The sequence below is a fragment of the Ambystoma mexicanum genome, chromosome 12 (genome assembly GCF_040938575.1).
Source record: "Ambystoma mexicanum isolate Mex_15411 chromosome 12, UKY_AmexF1_1, whole genome shotgun sequence".
Taxonomy (NCBI): Eukaryota; Metazoa; Chordata; class Amphibia; order Caudata; family Ambystomatidae; genus Ambystoma; species Ambystoma mexicanum.
The window spans coordinates 477,614,041-477,631,048 of NC_090936.1; the positions used below are offsets into that span (position 1 = coordinate 477,614,041).

A 17,008-nucleotide genomic window follows, 5' to 3' on the forward strand; every position below is an offset into this window, starting at 1 on the left:
AACAATACTGCAAAGGCAATCGACTTGCCAGAGTGCCCACTTCAACCAAAAGTATTCGTATTAGTCTGTCCCCCTTTTCGTCTGGTAAAGGGCCCCGTTATTTTAGAGAAACTTGACTGCACAGTGTTTTTATTTTGGTACCACAGTACTATTGTTTTTATTTCGCACAAACCCGGCCAGGAGGCAATGGAGTGCTGCACATATCTTTGAGGGGAACATATGAGGTAAGGGGGAGGGAGGTGCTTCCATACTTGCCAACATGACCCATTCCAATCTGTAGGTGTTTATCCAGTCCTGTTTTTTTTTCTTTGCATTCTGGGACTTGTAGTCCAAGTTTTATATGGGAAAAGTGGAACTGCAAGTCCCAGAATGCAAAGAATAAAAACAGGACTGGATAAGCACCTACAGATTGGAATGGGTTATGTTGGCAAAATATGTGCTTCTGAGGGTGGTTTGCTACTAACAAAAATACATGTTGGACAAAAGGCTTATCTGCTTATTATTATATATCCGATTCTGTATTTCATTTGTGGACTTTACAACAGTTCGCAGTGTTTCGTGGGCTATGTAGTCTAGCATAAAGAATTACTTTGATGAAATTACATTAACACGTGATAGTTACACAGTTAATCGTATGCCCTCGGCGTGTGCTCCCATGCAGGGCCTGTAACCAAAAAAGAGCTCCATATCTCCCAGCACACCCTGGTGAGCACTCTCACTCCAGGCACCTTTCGCAAATTCCGCAATGTTTTTATTAGGACTGTCAAAAGCCTGGGCGGGTCTCTGAAGTGTTTTCTTCCTACATCTGGACTTCTTGGCGTTTTTCTATTGGCCGTTCCCGCCTTCTACAAAAGCTACTGGATCTGGCTCTTGTCACTCAGGGTAAATCTCCTTAGGTGCGAATTATTCTTCGCGACCGTTCGGAGTCATTGGCATACTGGGGAGCCAATCAACTGTAGCAGCGCCCACATTCCTGGGGACTGCTAGCATTATCCCTCTGAGCGGCTGTCTGGCAGTGGGATGCTGGAAGCGGGACATGTCCCTCCTTCGCGCCTGATTGGCTGTGCTCCAACTTGGGGGCGGGGCTCAGGTACGGTGGAGGCGTTGCTGTGGTGGATGAGCGTCAGACTCGGCTTGAACAGCCAAGAGAGCAGAATAGGACATAGAAAAGAGGATACCAGCGCCGAGTCGCAAATCTTGAGCAGTCCCAATTCTGTCGGGAGAGGAGAATCGTATTACCGTCCTTGCGGAGTCACTACCACTACCTCCCAGCGCAGTGGAATAAAAATCACCCTCCGCCCCCAGGAAAGCGCAAACTGATTGGCCCCGGAGCCAGGAACCGTGCCTGGCTGCAGATCTAGCAATCGCAACCAGATCCTCTCCAACCCCATTCCTTGGTGCCATTAGCTGCACCCCGCAAGATAGCAAGGAACCCCCGGAGGAAGGCAGGACTAGCCCCGCGACAGCCCTATGATGGAGGTCCTGGAGAGCGGAGACCCGATGATGCATTGGGACAGGAAGTTGAGCGAGCTGGCGTCGGAGCCGGACGCTCTGCTCTATCACACTGTGAGTAATTCCTTCCTTCTATTAATGCTCCCCTGTGCTTGTTTTTTTACAATGCCTGAACGACGTGCTTTCTAACTCGCTGGTGCTCATTTTAGCAACTTTCAAAGGGTGGAAGAGTTCAGGGAGCGTCTCAGTATCTTGCACTTACGCACCTATCCCTGCAGAGGGCGCATTAACTCACTCAGCTGTTTGACACATTTATCTCTGTATGATCCCGCATATGGTTCTCATGCATGAGTCGTTCTTTGTTGTTGTTAGGAGGTGGGGTTCGGTCTTGGATGTTAGTTTTCGGATGCCCAATTCCTGGATGGTGTTTGGGTGTCCCGTGTGCTGCCCTTTGGGGTGTCTCAGAAGCGGGGTTTGGGTTACCTTGGGCTGTCCATGGAGTGGACTGGCGCGCCCCCAGAGGACTGTATGCTGCTGATTGTTTGCAACTGTCATAGGTGAATGGGTGCCCGGTGAATGGGTGCCCGGTGAATGGGTGGCTGGTGGGATGAAGGAAGTGTTTGGGGGCAAGCTGACGCATGGGCCACGGATCATGGTTGCCTTCTTGGTGGGGGTTGCTTGGTGTTTTTTGGTTCTGGTTCATCGGTAGTCCCTGGGTCTGGATTTTTCCATGACGCTTCTGGCTGTCTTGGTGGCAGGAATGAGGTTGTCGGGCATTTTACCAACCCTGGGGAGCCATGCCAGGTAGTTGCTTTGTGTCATTACTGCTCTGCTGCAGGAGACTTCTCCTCCAAGAAGGTGAAGTAAGATGGTGCAAAGGAGAGGATCAGATGTACAGAGCGTTCCGTTTTTTTCTAGCACGGCTCACAGCAGAGGTGTCACTAGGGAAAGGACGGGGGGGGGCGCTCTAGCCCTGGGTCTTTTGGTTGTAGCCCGGGATAGAAGCTCAGGGACTAGAAACAAAAGGCTAACTAGTCCCAACAATGCCATCATTGGGGTAGCCCCGGATCCTTTCCAGACCTAGCAACACCCCTGGCTCACAGTGCTCTGTGGCATGCTCTAAAGTGACCTCTGGGCAAAATGAACAGCTAGGGATTATGCCTCACTTGTTATGGCTTCTGCCCGCCATTGCCATCCTTATGAAGAGTCCAGTGGCTGGGGGCCTGGTGTCTATCATGTGCACAATGGCGTGGGCCGTGCGAGTCATGTCGGCCATCATGTACACACAAGCATTGATAGTGTGGGCGCTAGCGGACACTGTGTGGCATTGTAACTGTCACCCGGGCCTCGGTGGACATTCTGTGGCAACGCTGCAATCACCTAAGTCCTGGCATAAGTTGGGCATGCCCTGCCATACCTAAAGTTAGCACCTAGGAGTGTTCATGTCTATTAACTCGGCCTTTGGGCGGCATGCAGTTACTACCCTGTATGGCACTCCATGCTCCACGATGCCTGCAGGCTTTCGGCGCTATAGAAGTAAATAAATAAATACAATTATTGCCTAACAACTTTGAAGTGGTTTCCATACTTTTTTGTGCTGTGTCTAATTCTGGCAGAGCCAATGCACAAGTCCTAACAAAATATTGGGGTATCATTAACATCTGTAAAGTGACGTCACAGAAATCAGACCTATTTTAAAGTGAAATGTGCACAGTTCATTCAGTTGGACTTCCTTAAATTACATTACACGGGACAAACAAGCATGTGCCTTTCAGAAAATCAATCATTAACCTGAGAGGGGAGTTTTTCCTTCTAGCCGTTGTCCGAGTATAAAGGGTGTGCTCCTTTTAAAATGAATAAATAGGTAACGTAATATTTCCTGCAGAGAGAATCCCAATTTGAGGCATTTTACTCTCGTTCCGATTCCACTTACATTTGGTGTGAGTACGTTTCTGTCTAGGGAATCTTGCAACCTCCATGTCAATAAGGGCTTTTGCACTAGTCCAAGCAGCCAAACACACACTCGGCCATTACAGCCCCGTTTCTTTGACAGCTGGCCTCAAAAACACCCAAGGGTGACAGTGGTCCCCCCTCTGAAAAAAGTGGATGCACACTGTCTCCTCACGTGTGTCATGTGCTCTAGGCGGAGCCCCCAATCATTTTAATTGAAAGCAGTCTCTCCCACCTCCCGCCCCCCAGACATCTGCCCCGCAATTTGAAAACCTCTGTATTAAAGGTTATGTGCTCCATCAGTAGTCAAAGGCCTACTGCAGGGTTTTTCATTTACATTCACCCCATGTTCCTTTAGCAATTAAAGTTCTCTAACATGACTGAGCTAGTTATGCCTGTTCGATATGGCCCTGGGGTTGGCATGACTATGCGTGCGGGGTGTACCACCTCCTCCGTGTGCCCTGGCACCAGTTGCAGGTTCTGCACAGTAACTTCAGTATTAAAAGCAACGTTTTGTTTTACTGTTGCTGCCCAAATCTTAAAACGCCCGAAAAGCACTTAAAAAGCAACACGGGGAAACATACGCACATGCGTCAGTATAACTGGGTTTTCATGGTGTGCGTCTGTAGATGTAGGTGTGTGCTGTTTTTTCTGTGTGTTCGCATTTCGTCCCATTGCCGAGGCATGCCCTGTGCTGAACGACGACCCCCATAACATGTTGCATCCCGCCCTGAGCGTCTGTGCTCGGCCGGGTCTCCTTTTGGAACGCCTGATCCATGAGGGCCCTGGGGTCCTGGGCCACGGCACTCTTGCGCTGGCGCTTGAGTTCCTTTCTCTCCCGTCACTTGCCATTTCTTTGCGGTTTTCGTATTTTATGTGTTGAGTCGAGTGTCTATTTACACTGAATCTTAAGACATTCGAGATTGTCAGCCCTCCAAAAGTTGAAATGAAGAAATGTGCTTTCTGTATTCCCTTCCACTTTGTTTTCCTCAGAGTGGAAACATTGCTTCTACGCCATTTTGGTGCGCACGTGTAATATAATATGTTCTCACGGGACTGGGTTCCAGGAATGTGTTCCTCGGTGTGATATTGTGTGAGGCACTGCATAAATGACTCCATGACACTTTTGCTTGGGGAAAAGGCTGCTTTATTGCACGGCAGGTCAGTTTACAATATGAACATTTGTGGCATATGACCTTCTCATCTTGCGAATTCTGCTTTACCCAATTCAAAATCCGTCATTCTAGCTCCCCTCCCACCTACTCTACTGGTCCCACCCTAAGTACATCATCACCTCCTCCTTCCCTGCTGATTCACGGCTGATTCCCACATCCCAGTTCTTTCTTTCCTTCTCAGGCACATCTGCCCGCTCTAGTACCAGTACCCTCTTCCTTCCTCATCTTGCTCCAACTTCACACACCCCAAATGGTCCCTAACTTTTGCATTTTGCTCCACTACTATTAGTAACTGTTTTTCTACAGCAGTCGGCATAACCCTCCCAGGTGGTGTTCTACTACCTTTCACCACAGCGCCCACTCAACCTCCATGATATGATATGATAGATTATTTATAATGCGCTTAATACCCAGAGATTTCTAAGCGCGCACCCGGGGATCGAACCTGTGTTGCTCTGTGTCGTCTTGCTTCCAAGGCGAGCACGTTGCAGCTGAGCTATCCTCCTGAGACATGACTCGGCTACTATAGTGATCAGTATTTCATCCAATAGATCTATTGCCAGGAGTAGATGTGTGTCATCCTGGCGGGAATATGTTGGCCCGCCAAACGTAACATGACGTATCACCCGCCATCCCCCGCGTCGTCCACAAGGTTGCCGCTTCTCTGTTCTCTTTTCTTGCCCTGTCAACAGCTGCCAGTTTCCTCACCCGCCTCCACGCGCGGCGTTGAAGGAGTTGGGTCCACCACACTGCTCAATCTGGCTGCAAATTCCAGATAATATCCTAATGCTCCTTCATCAAGTTCATTACTTCCAACCCCATTGATTGCACCTGGCCATTCTCTTCCAGGTGGATCATTCTAATGTCAGTCCCATATCTCCTTCCCCTCAGCTCAAAGAACATTGGAAATAGCTGGTCCCACCTCATTCTCCTGAGCCCGGACCAGTCCTGTTTCACCTTGATCACCAGGTGTCCCAGCTCTTTCCCACACATCCTTCTCAACCTGTTCCCAGACCATTTCACAATGGAATGTCTGCATGACCATATCTCTTTTCGCCTTAATCTGCGTCAGCACCCCCCTTCACTTCACCTGTCTCGACTCACCTCTCATATCTAACTCTATACTTTCCATGCCACCCCATACATGCCAAGCATGGCCCCTTTAGATGCCATCCCCGGGTGGAAGAGTGTGCCCCAAACTCTGACAGGACGCTCCCGGCTTCCTCCAAGCATTTCTGCAGAACAGCTAGAATTTGTCACCCTTCCACCCTTACGCACACAATACTGCCACTTCACCTTTTTTCGTAGTTCCCAAAGCCTTCCTAATGCTCTTACTGGGCAAACCCGTTCCTCCGCCGACCAGACCAGAACTACTGCTGATCCTTTTGTCTGTTGTGTTCTTTCCTTTCTGACCTGCCATCACACTCCTGCTTCACACCATTCCACATCCCACGTCGCCTAGTCCGGCAAGCTCTCTCTATACACCAATAAAAAACCCACCAAAAACAGTGGTTGAAACATCTGACACTCCAACTGCAAGAACACACCAGCTCTGCCTCTTCCAGCAACTACTTAATATCTGTGCTGAAATCGACCTGTATGTGTCCCTTCAAGCCCCCCGACCCTTTATGATAGGCCCAATCTTTAATTCTCTGTTTTACCATCTCACTTGCCGAGGGTTCATAGCCCCCAAAACACTATCCATCAAATCAAATCGCTGCCAATTGTGCCGCTATTCTCGACTGCCACAAATCCTTTTCAATAAGCAACAACATGCAGCTCCCAGCATCCTCCCTTCTCCATTCCCACACTTGCTGTCCTGTTCCAAACCCCCGCCTTGCTAACCTGCAGTTCCGACCAAGCTCCGTTTGCCATCCTTGTAGAATCTGCCAATTAATCTTCACTCCTCACCGGCACACTTCACCATCCATGTCCCATTTCACCACCGGGATCAGCGTCTGTGCCACCCGTTTCCCACTAGAGTGAGCCCACAGAATCTTGTACACAGCGAATGAGAGAACGCATTAGCAATGCAGTAATCCACACTTGATATATGCTTTGCCAGAAGAACAATATTCCACGTCAAGACCAATAGTCCCATCTTCCAGAGCCTCAAATCCCCTTTCTCTCTACTGGATTGCCTATGGTGATCACGTTCTCTCTCTACTGGATTGCCTATGGTGACCACGCTCTCTCTCTACTGGATTGCCTATGGTGACCAAGCTCTTTCTCTACTGGATTGCCTATGGTGACCAAGCTCTTTCTCTACTGGATTGCCTATGGTGACCACGTTCTCTCTCTACTGGATTGCCTATGGTGACCACACTGGATTGCCTATGGTGACCACTCTCTCTACTGGATTGCCTATGGTGACCACGCTCTCTCTCTACTGGATTGCCTATGGTGACCACGCTCTCTCTCTACTGGATTGCCTATGGTGACCACGCTCTCTCTCTACTGGATTGCCTATGGTGACCACGCTCTTTCTCTACTGGATTGCCTATGGTGACCACGCTCTTTCTCTACTGGATTGCCTATGGTGACCACGCTCTCTCTCTACTGGATTGCCTATGGTGACCACGCTCTTTCTCTACTGGATTGCCTATGGTGACCACGCTCTTTCTCTACTGGATTGCCTATGGTGACCACGCTCTCTCTCTACTGGATTGCCTATGGTGACCACGCTCTTTCTCTACTGGATTGCCTATGGTGACCACGCTCTTTCTCTACTGGATTGCCTATGGTGACCATGCTCATGTTGCCTTCCACAAATGTCAGTCTTTTACTCGCCCACAGTGGAAGAGCTAACAGTACTGGAAAGCATCCCAAAAAGGTGATGCTCCATCTACTCACTCACCATGACTCTGGCGGGCCAGTATTCAGCAAAGCACCTTTCAGCACAGTAAATCCCCAGCTCAGCCCACCTACCAGTGTTGAAAAGATCCCCACCCCCCAGAGCATGGGATGCAGCAGGATCCGCATTGACGCACTGGTGTGGCCTTTCAAGAACTTGCACCAAACCGCCAGCTCCTCTCATGTGCACACTCCCACCAACTAGGATGGGTTCTTTTGTCCATTGGGATTTACAAACCCAGCTACCTACAGAGGCATCACCCTGCACGCAAAGTCAATGCGCCTGCAAGCTGCAGAAGTTTCCGCGCCATGCTCTTCTTGTAACTGTCCACCTCATCCAACGTGCGCTCCAGTCGCCTCAACTCGTCCTTCAAACTTGTAACTCCATTGCCACTGATTTCAGCTCGATTCCCCGGGAAAGTCAATGCCACTTTCAGATGCTCCAATTTCTCAGGAGCCCGGGGTACACCCAAATAACCTGCCCGTCCCTCAAGAGCCTCCAGCAGCATAGCACAGTACGCTTGCCCACCTTGGAAATAAGGCAAGTCACGAACCCCTTGTATGAGACATGCCTGTTTCATAAATGCCCACTGTGGAAAGTGGACACGCCACAGAGCACCCCATGGGCAACGCTTTCCCACATAGTAATGGCCTTTAAATTGTATACCTGATAACCGGAAGCCGTCCTCACCATACGTTTTTTTTCTGTCACCTCATAGCCTGGGGCGCACGCTGGGACTGCTTCCCACCGCACCCTGTGACTCTGCCACCCCCGCCAGGCGCCCATATGCACTGGCTCCTGCCACTGTCCTTCCCATTGCCACAGCGACCCCTTTCCACGGCTCTGCCAACCTCCCACTCAATGGAACCCCACTCCAGCAATGCTCAAGCCCTTAACCCTTTGCGCGGGTTAGGAGAACAGCAGGCAAACACTGCAGGCTGTACCCCATTTAACGTTGCCCCTTTTCATTAGCCAGGGCGGACTGGCGCCCAGGGAACTTTGGGGATTTCCTGATAGGCCCCTGCGACATAGGCCTCTTTTGTGTGGTAACCCATTTTATTTCCGAATGTTCTCGTTGGAAAAGCGTTGGGCTTGCTGAAAATGTGTAATATGGGGCTACTCTGAAAATTATTTCCAGGGCCTCTTTTGGATCCCAGTCTACCCCTGTGATCAACCCGCTCCCTCTCCTCAGCTGCCTTCTTTCCCTACCTGCTGGGGGCCACAATCTCCTCTAACGACAGGGCTGATCCATGTTCCGTCATCGCTTTCCGTGACTCCAGAAGAAAGAGCCAGTCTCTGCTCCTGTGCAGAGCTTCCATGAGGAAGAGGGGGGGAGGGGGCTGACGACCAATCAGTGGCGCAGGCATCATTGCTTCTCCCTGGTGCTACCCGCCTAATGCCCCCGCCAATGGAAGCTGATCCTTCTCCTGCCACAGGTCCCACCTTCAGTTGTTTGCTGCAGGCAGCGAGATCCTATTAGGCCACTTTAGTGGTGCACGGTATAGGCCGATTTGACTGACAAAAAATGGTCGCAATAACCAAAAGTTCTAAAAATGCTACCACCAAAGGTTCGAACACCAAAAGTTCGAACCTTTGGTGGTAGCATTGTAAAAAAAAAAACGGGGGCTGCGGGGGTGTCCTCCGCATCACCCGGCTCACTACACTTAATGGAATAGTGAGCGGGGGTTGCGGGGGACACCCCCGCAGCCTTCAGTTTAAAAAAAAATAAAGAAAGAAAAGGACCCTGTGGCGCCGGTTCCCGATCACGGAAGTGAAAGGGAACTGGCGCTGCAGGAACCCAGCGTGAATATGAAGGTAAGTGGGCAGTGGGGTTTGTTTATGTTGTGGGTGGGGGTGTGCTGAGGGTGTGGGTGGGGGGGTGTTATGGGTGTGTTGTGTGTGTGGGTGTGAGTATGTGTGTTCGCATGAGAAAGGTGCAAAAGTTTGGTAGTTTGCACCTTCCTCATGCAAACGTTTCTGCCGCGGCCAAATCACTTAGATTTGTGGTGCACGCTGCATGGCCATACAGGTAACAGTAGTCATGTTTGCCATTGGCTCTTGAGAAGTAAGCAAGTGGAGGGAAACGTCTTCTCCTTGGAGGAACTGTTAGAGCCGCACAGAGGGCTGCACACTATGCCTCGTCTGTGTGCCACAGAGGAAGATGGAACACGTAAAAAGGAATATTGCCCACGAAGCAGCATGCCTGTCTTGTTTCATGCACATGATGTATTTCACTTGTATTCATTTGCACGACTCGACCCAAGCTCGTCCTGCAGGTAAAGATCATTGTGTTGAGTGTTTGGCCCATCACGTTTCTCTGGAAACCTTTCAGCAGTAAGTTGTTCCTTGGTGCTCTTAATTATGGGGTTTAGAGAGGTTTGTCTCAGTATGCAGGCTACTGCACACGAGTTTGGGGTTGTGCGTGTTTCCTGATGGCAAGATTGATATTTGCGGGGTCCATGTTGGGTGTTTGTGTTTGAGTTTTCCGGTCCCCAATTTTGGAGTAGTGCGCGTGTAGGATGAAGACGCTCTGCATAGTTGTCGTATTTGAGGGACGGTTGTGCAGTTTCTCTGGAGGGCATTGTTTGGGTGTTCAGTGTGTTCCAGGTCACTGCTGTTGTAATTGCATTGCATTTAAAGAACCTGTTTTGTGTGCATGTGGGTTGATTGTCCTGCTCAATTGTGTGTGTGTAAAGAATTGGACGTGGCATGGTGTGCATGGGTTTGTGCGAGATTGGATTCATGACATGGATTTTAGATTTCTGTGCATAGCGGGTTTTGGGGCCTCTTTTTTTTATTGGTGTGGACTGCGTATTGGGGTTTTGCACGTAATAGGGGGTGATCAGCATCCAACACGCACACCTGGATAGCTGGGTCCATATTTTTCCGATTGCGCCCCAAAAGCATTTGCCTTGTATGTCACATTTTGCATTTAATAATAGTAACAGATTACACAAATCGTTGGGCCTCATTACGAGTCCTCCAGTCCGGAATCTGGTGATTCCGTGATGACGGTGACACCGTTTCCGCGACCGCAAGGTTGCGGAATGAACAGCTGATTACGGCTTGTGGGTCGTGCGCAACACACCACGGTGGAAACGGTGTCACCATCGTCATGTAAACGCACACAGACATACCGCCACAAAAAGCGGTGCAAAACCTGTGTCTGCCCCCGCCGTCATGGACACGGAATCACCGGAAGCGGAAATACTGTGAGCGAAGAAACCGGAACCAGAGAGGAGGCCATTATATAAAGCACAATCCACTGCCATCCTCAGACACCAGAGGTCAGAACACCTCCCTGAAACTGAGAATACATCTACCACCATGGCATCCAGGATCCCAGCATGTAGACAGCAAAAGCAGCGCTTCAGTGAGGCCGATCTGATAGTACTGGTCGAACACATTGTGGAGCATGCAGAAATGCTCTTCAGCGCAGACCAGCGGCGCGCTACCCAGCAATGCCGCAAGGAGGTGTGGGCCGAAGCAGTACACAAGTGCACAGTGGTCGGGGTGACGACACGCACTGTGAAGGACTGCCATAAGAGGTGGGATGACCTCAGGCTCAGGGTGCACAACCTCATCGCTGCACAGCACTGGCACCGGTGGAGGCCCTGCATCCCCTCTCAAGTTACAGTCGTGGGAGGAGCGCTGCAGCAGTCTCCTGCACCTCTAGGGCATCCACGGCATCAGAGACACAGAGGCAGGAGTGACCCAATGGACCCACTGATCACCCCGCACCCCCAGTCAGGGCAGGAGTGATTCAATGGACACACTGACCCCACCACACCCCAGCCAGGGCAGGAGTGACCCAATGGACCCACTGACAACCCAGATGACAAGTAACACCCCCCCAATGCATGTCCCTAGGACATGCACACAGTGTGTGCCTGAGTGAAAGCAAAGACATAAACACCTGAGTGCTTCAACAGTCATAAGTGTGTACATGCAAGTGGTCACGGATCGTTCAGTTTGATGCATGTGATGGACACATCAAGTAACATCACACACCTAACAGCATGCCCTCTGTATCCCCACAGCCATGTCAAGTGACATCGACGACGGCCAACAGGCGACACAGCGGCCACCTGCACGTGCCCAACGCAGCACTCCTGCCCAGGAGGACGATGCTAGCTGCTCTGGCACACAAGCACCAGCTACATCAGGCACACAAGCACCAGCTGCATTGGGCACACAAGCACCAGCTGCATCGGGCACAGATGCACCAGCGGACGCCACCATCCCCATGCAGGCACCCACCATGGCCCCGGATGTCATCCTGCAGCCCATCTGCACTGCTGAGGAGGCTGCATCGAGTGATGCCAGTGTGCCGGCCATGCAGGCCGAAGTTGTACAACAGGCTGAGGGGGACAACACGATGAGCTGTCATCATCCATGGCCTACAGTTCAGCACCCAAACTATGCACAGCCCCATGTGCTCCCCAACGCCCTCTACAGCTGTGCTCAGTACCCGCTTGCAGCGCATTGAGGAACAACAGGCCACCCTGACGCAGCTCATGGAAAGGCAGCTGGAGGAGGCCAGGCTGCAGCGTGAAGAGGCCATGCAGCAGTGGGAGGAGGCGAGGCTGCAGCGTGAGAGCAATGTGACGTCGGTGCATCGGCTCTCCGGGGCCATTGGACGTTTTGCCACCACCATCGTCACCCTGGCATGCCATGTCAGGGAAGGCAACGGTGTGCAATCCAGCATAGCGGAATCAATGTTGGTTGCCCAGCAGGCGATTCAAGGACGTGTGCCCACAGTCACACCAGCAGTCAGCTCAGCCAGCACCACCTCATCAAGCTCTGACACTGCCAGCACAAGGAGGTGGTCTAGTCGGCTGACTGGACCCGCCGGCAAGGACACTCCTGCGCATAAGCACCCCCGCAAATAGTGCCATGTGGGGATGGCGATAGACATGACATTCGGGGACACAATGGGTGTATGGGGTCGGTATGTTTAGGTGGTGGCGGAGATCCATTAGGGGGTTAGTAGTTTGGGGCCTGGTTGGGGGTGGGTACATTTGGGTGGTGGGGGAGGTGCATTAGGGGGTTAGTAGTTTGGGGCCTGGTTGGGGGTGGGTACGTTTGGGTGGTGGGGGAGGTCCATTAGGGGGTTAGTAGTTTGGGGCCTCGTTGGGGCTGGGTACGTTTGGGTGGTGGGTGGGCACAGGTGTACAGCTTCCCTACCCAATGCACCTTCTTTCCTGTTTTGTTTACAATATATCACCTTTGAAAAATTCTATAATGAGTGGACATCCGTCATTTCATTTGGAGTCAATCCATTTATTAACAGGCATCGTCATATCCATGCAATGCGGTCAATGTTCAGTCTCTCAAACGTAAATGCGAATGAGTGTATCCCATGCTCGTTGGCCATCTTGTGCACACCAGGGAGGGAGTGGAGCCATCCCATCCCTATCACCATCTTCAACTCCATCATCATCCTCTGTGTCTGGGGGCAGCTGAATATTCCTGCGCATGCACAGTTTGTGCAGCATGGCACACACAAGCAGAATTTTACCCGTCTTCACTGGGTTGTAGAGCAGTGATCCGCCAGATCTGCTCAATCAGCGGAACCTGGCCTTCAGTAGGCCAAATGTCCTCTCAATCATACCACGTGTGTGAACGTGTACCCTGTTGTACGCCTCCTCATGCCTGTTCCTTGGCCTCTGTACAGGCGTCATCAGCCATGGCGTGAGTGCATCACCTACATGGGATGTAAATGTAGGGGACATGTCAGTGTTTGTGGTATCATGTCTTGATCAGATGCAGTACAATCTTGTGTCATCATTCATTCATCCATATGAGCCAAGCAGTGGTCGGACCGGTGGGTGATTACCATTCCTGGGTCATTGTTGCCGACGTTGGCATTTGGACATTGCCCAACGACTTGCTAAGCATATGTAGTTGCCCTTGCGGACAATAGTGGTTGGTAAGTATGGCATTGTGCAGTGATGTACCCACATAGAGGAGCCGATCAATAGACTGTGATGATGTGGTCGATGCAGGATGTCTCCTGTGCAGGCATCATGTGCATTGGGGGGGGCAGTGGTGCATAGTCTGGGTGGCTGTATTGAGTGGCTCAAGTTGTATGGGCTTGTGGTAGTATTGGCTGTGTGTCTCATTTGGCAGGGTGTTTACGGGCACACTGTGGCAACCTGTCATGTGTAGCTTTGTGATGTGTGGGTTGTGCTGACTGTCCATTACATGGGCCGGGGGATGATGCATGTGCAGTTGTAGCAGCCCACTCACACAGGTCATTGCCCTGGACACACACCCCCCTTCCACAGGGCCTGTGCGTTGGCAGTTGTACTCACCCAATAGCCATGTGCTTTGTCCAGCGTAGCGTTCCATGTACCGTGACAATGTCGAATTCCTCAGGACCATTGAGTCATGTGTTGACCCCGGGAAATGTGCTCAGCAATGTGTTATCACTTGTCCGGCATCACATACCATCTGTACATTCCGTGAGTGGTACAGTTTCATATTGCAGTACACCATCTCCATTGCACGTGGTACTGTCAGATCTATGTGGGTGCAGTCGACTGCACCTATGCAATTTGGCTTGGCTGCAATGGCATGGAAGGCCAACTTGGTGGCAATGACCTGGGCAAGGGTACGGGGTAGGGCGATGTGTTCCGACACATGGCGCAGCAGGGCATCCAGTACCTGCCCCAATATTTTTGAAAAACAGTGTTGTGAGAGCCCGCGCAGCTCACCAACTGTGTTCTGATAAGTTCTGGTGCCAAGAAAATGCAGTACCGACACCACCTTCGGGAGGGGTGGGGATTGCGGTCGAAATGCCGATGTGGCTGCTGATGTCGTACTCAATCAAAGTGGTGATGTACATGATTGTTGGACGGTCCAGCCAGTATAATGTGTGGATTTGTCCTGGGGTCAGGTTCCAGGGTGAGGCCCTGATGCGGGATATTGCAGGCTGCCTGCGGGGTCGTGCCGGCTGCACCATTGGGTTTGGCATGGGTGCAGGGTTTGCTAACGGCCGCCTGCGCCTCCTCCGCCTCCGCCTCATACTCCTCTGCACCATTACTGCCACCATGTGCAGTGCTGCCTGTAGGTTCAATAGCCTCAGTCCTAATGCTGCTACAGCTGCTGCCTGCATAGTTGTGTTTAGAGTTGGCCTGGGTGTGGGCCTTTTGTAGGCTCCCAGTGCCCTGCTGGGTCCAGCTGGCTCCTTTGGTGCACCTGTGGCCTGATTCCGCTCACCAGGCACTGTTTAACGTCATGTTCGCGGTGGCGGCGATACCGCCACCGTGTCCACGGTTTTTCCGCCATTTTTGTGGCGGTGTTTCCATGTCCGTGATACTCGTAATGCGCACAGTGTTACGTATTGCCGGTAACTGGGGGGGTTCCCTGCCAATGCAGTTTACAAGTGCCTTAACTCCGCGGTGGCGGTTTATGGTGGTGGTATTTCCGGGATCGTAGCTCGGAATTTGCCAATCGCGGAAACAGTGCCTGTATGGTTATACCGGCAACGTTAAGCCCGGACCGGCGGACTCGTAATGAGGCCCCTTGTCTCTCATATATTATTATCTAGTTATTAAGGTATGTTTGTGTGTAAATTGATTGTTTGCAGATTAATTTTATTACATCTTTTCCTTATGATTGGCACATATTTTATATATCTGTAATGATTATTACTAGCCATGTATGCCTATTGTTTCAATAAAAATCTTTTGAACAAAAAAATAATAATAATGATAGTATTAGAGCTTTCTTTTATGTGGATTGGTTCCCATTTTATCTTCACTTGTTCTCCATCCATTAATGAATCTTGGCAGCTCTTAACATGCACTCTTAGCATAACTCTTTGTATTGTTCCATAGCAATGTATATTGCAATTCAGGAGTGGTGTACTGCCAATGATCTCAGCCTTAATGACAGTAAGGCTGAGATCCTCCTCATCGTAACACCAGCTCCCTCCTTTCCTCTCGCCCTCTGGCCGCCAACCCTGGGCCCACTTCCTGCTCCTACCTGTGATGCTAAGAACCTCAGGGTCATCTTCGACTCCACGCTCTTTCTCTCCTCACATCTCTGACATCTCTAAGAAGTCGACCTACCAGCTGCACCTCCTCAGAGGTATTTTTCACTTCCCCCTTTTCCTGCAGAAACTCACTGTCTCCAGAATTCTGGTCCTCTCTAGGCTGGACTTCTGTAACAGCCTACTTCTAAGTCTTCCTGCCTCTACTCTCCGTCCTCTACAACTCATCCAGAACAGGACTGCAAGACTTGTCCTTGGCCACAAGCCCAGGGATCGTATTTCTCCTGAAATCCCTTCACTGGCTCTGGTGGCAGCAAGGATCAAGTTCAAGACCCTTTGCATTGTTCACATGGCTTTCTCAGACTGGGGACCACACTACCTCCAACTGTCTCTTCCTAAATATCTTCCTTCTTGAGCTCTTCCCTCCTCCACCACCAACTCTCTGAGGGTCAGTCGTTTTTCCAAGCAACGAGTTGGGGGTAGATCTATTTCTTCGGCTGGGGCCTCCCTCTGGAACAGCCTCCCTGCCTCTCTGAAACTTGAGCAGAACCATGGAAGCAACCCAAGACTTTTCTCTTTGCTTCTCCTTCTCTCTTCCTCTGCCTTGCTGATCAGCTGTCTATCCATGCACTGGTCACCCTCTGAATTCGGGACCAGGTCCCGGCCTGTCCAGCTGCAATCTCGCACTGTCTCTTGGCTCCCCTGCACGTGTGGTCTGTATCTGTAACCCTACTGTAACCCTACAGTCCCCTCTCTTGTACTCTGCACTTACTGGTACCCACGCTTGCCACCTGTTGGCTGCACCCTTGTTTCTCCTTTGTCCCGCACTTCTCCGTCCACCCCCTCCTTCCGTGGACGTGCGCGATCTGAATGACGACCTAGTAAGATCGTTGTTTTGTCCTCCCTTTTTTTGTCTCCCCCTCCTTGTTGCGCCTAGAAACACTTGTGTAAAGGCGTGTTATAAATGCCATATCATAGCCTATCATATATTCTCTGCTTACCATCTCCAAGTTCCCATTAGTCTCTATTTTGCACATGAGCCAAGCCGGTTGAATCTAAGTCGTCAGCGTTCTGTTTTATGGGGAATTTCACATGTACTTGCATTCTCCAGGATTCTGTAGTTCCAAATCCTTCTCATTGCCATCCTTCAATTTAATGAATGCTTAATTCGCTCGCACAGCGCACAAATCATTAATTCATTCAACTTGTCCATGACTCTTTGGATCGAAAACCAGTGATTATGATTATGGTTGGTTATTTATGACACGCTTAATACCCAGAGGTTTCTAAGCGCGGACCCGGGGATCAAACCTGTGTTGCTCTGCGTCAACCTGCTTCCAAGGCGAGCGCGTTGCCCCTGAGCTATCCTCCCGAAACGAGTGGAAACCTCTACTCAAAGCCTTTACGTCGGAGGCTGAGAAGGTTAGTAGAGTGCTTATAACACAGGAGCCTGGAGGGGAATAAAGAGAGAGGGAAACGTAGTTGTAGGCTTTGCGCCTCTCAGATTGAAACAGTGCGGCGTGTCCTGACTGAGTGTCCAGTACTCTGTACTCTCTACCAGAGGGGATATGCAAAATG

The 17,008-nt window shown here is 50.8% G+C and overlaps 1 protein-coding gene across 1 annotated transcript in view; it reads left to right on the forward strand.

The window, feature by feature from the left end:
• Window positions 1-1,080: 1,080 nt before the first annotated feature.
• CREB3L2 (cAMP responsive element binding protein 3 like 2) overlaps window positions 1,081-17,008 on the forward strand; it is a 230,037-nt gene continuing 214,109 nt past the window's right edge. Inside the window, exon 1 of the mRNA XM_069628753.1 lies at window positions 1,081-1,566. Coding sequence (XP_069484854.1) covers window positions 1,471-1,566 — 96 coding nt within the window. The 5' untranslated portion in view covers window positions 1,081-1,470. The remainder of the gene's footprint in view (window positions 1,567-17,008) is intronic.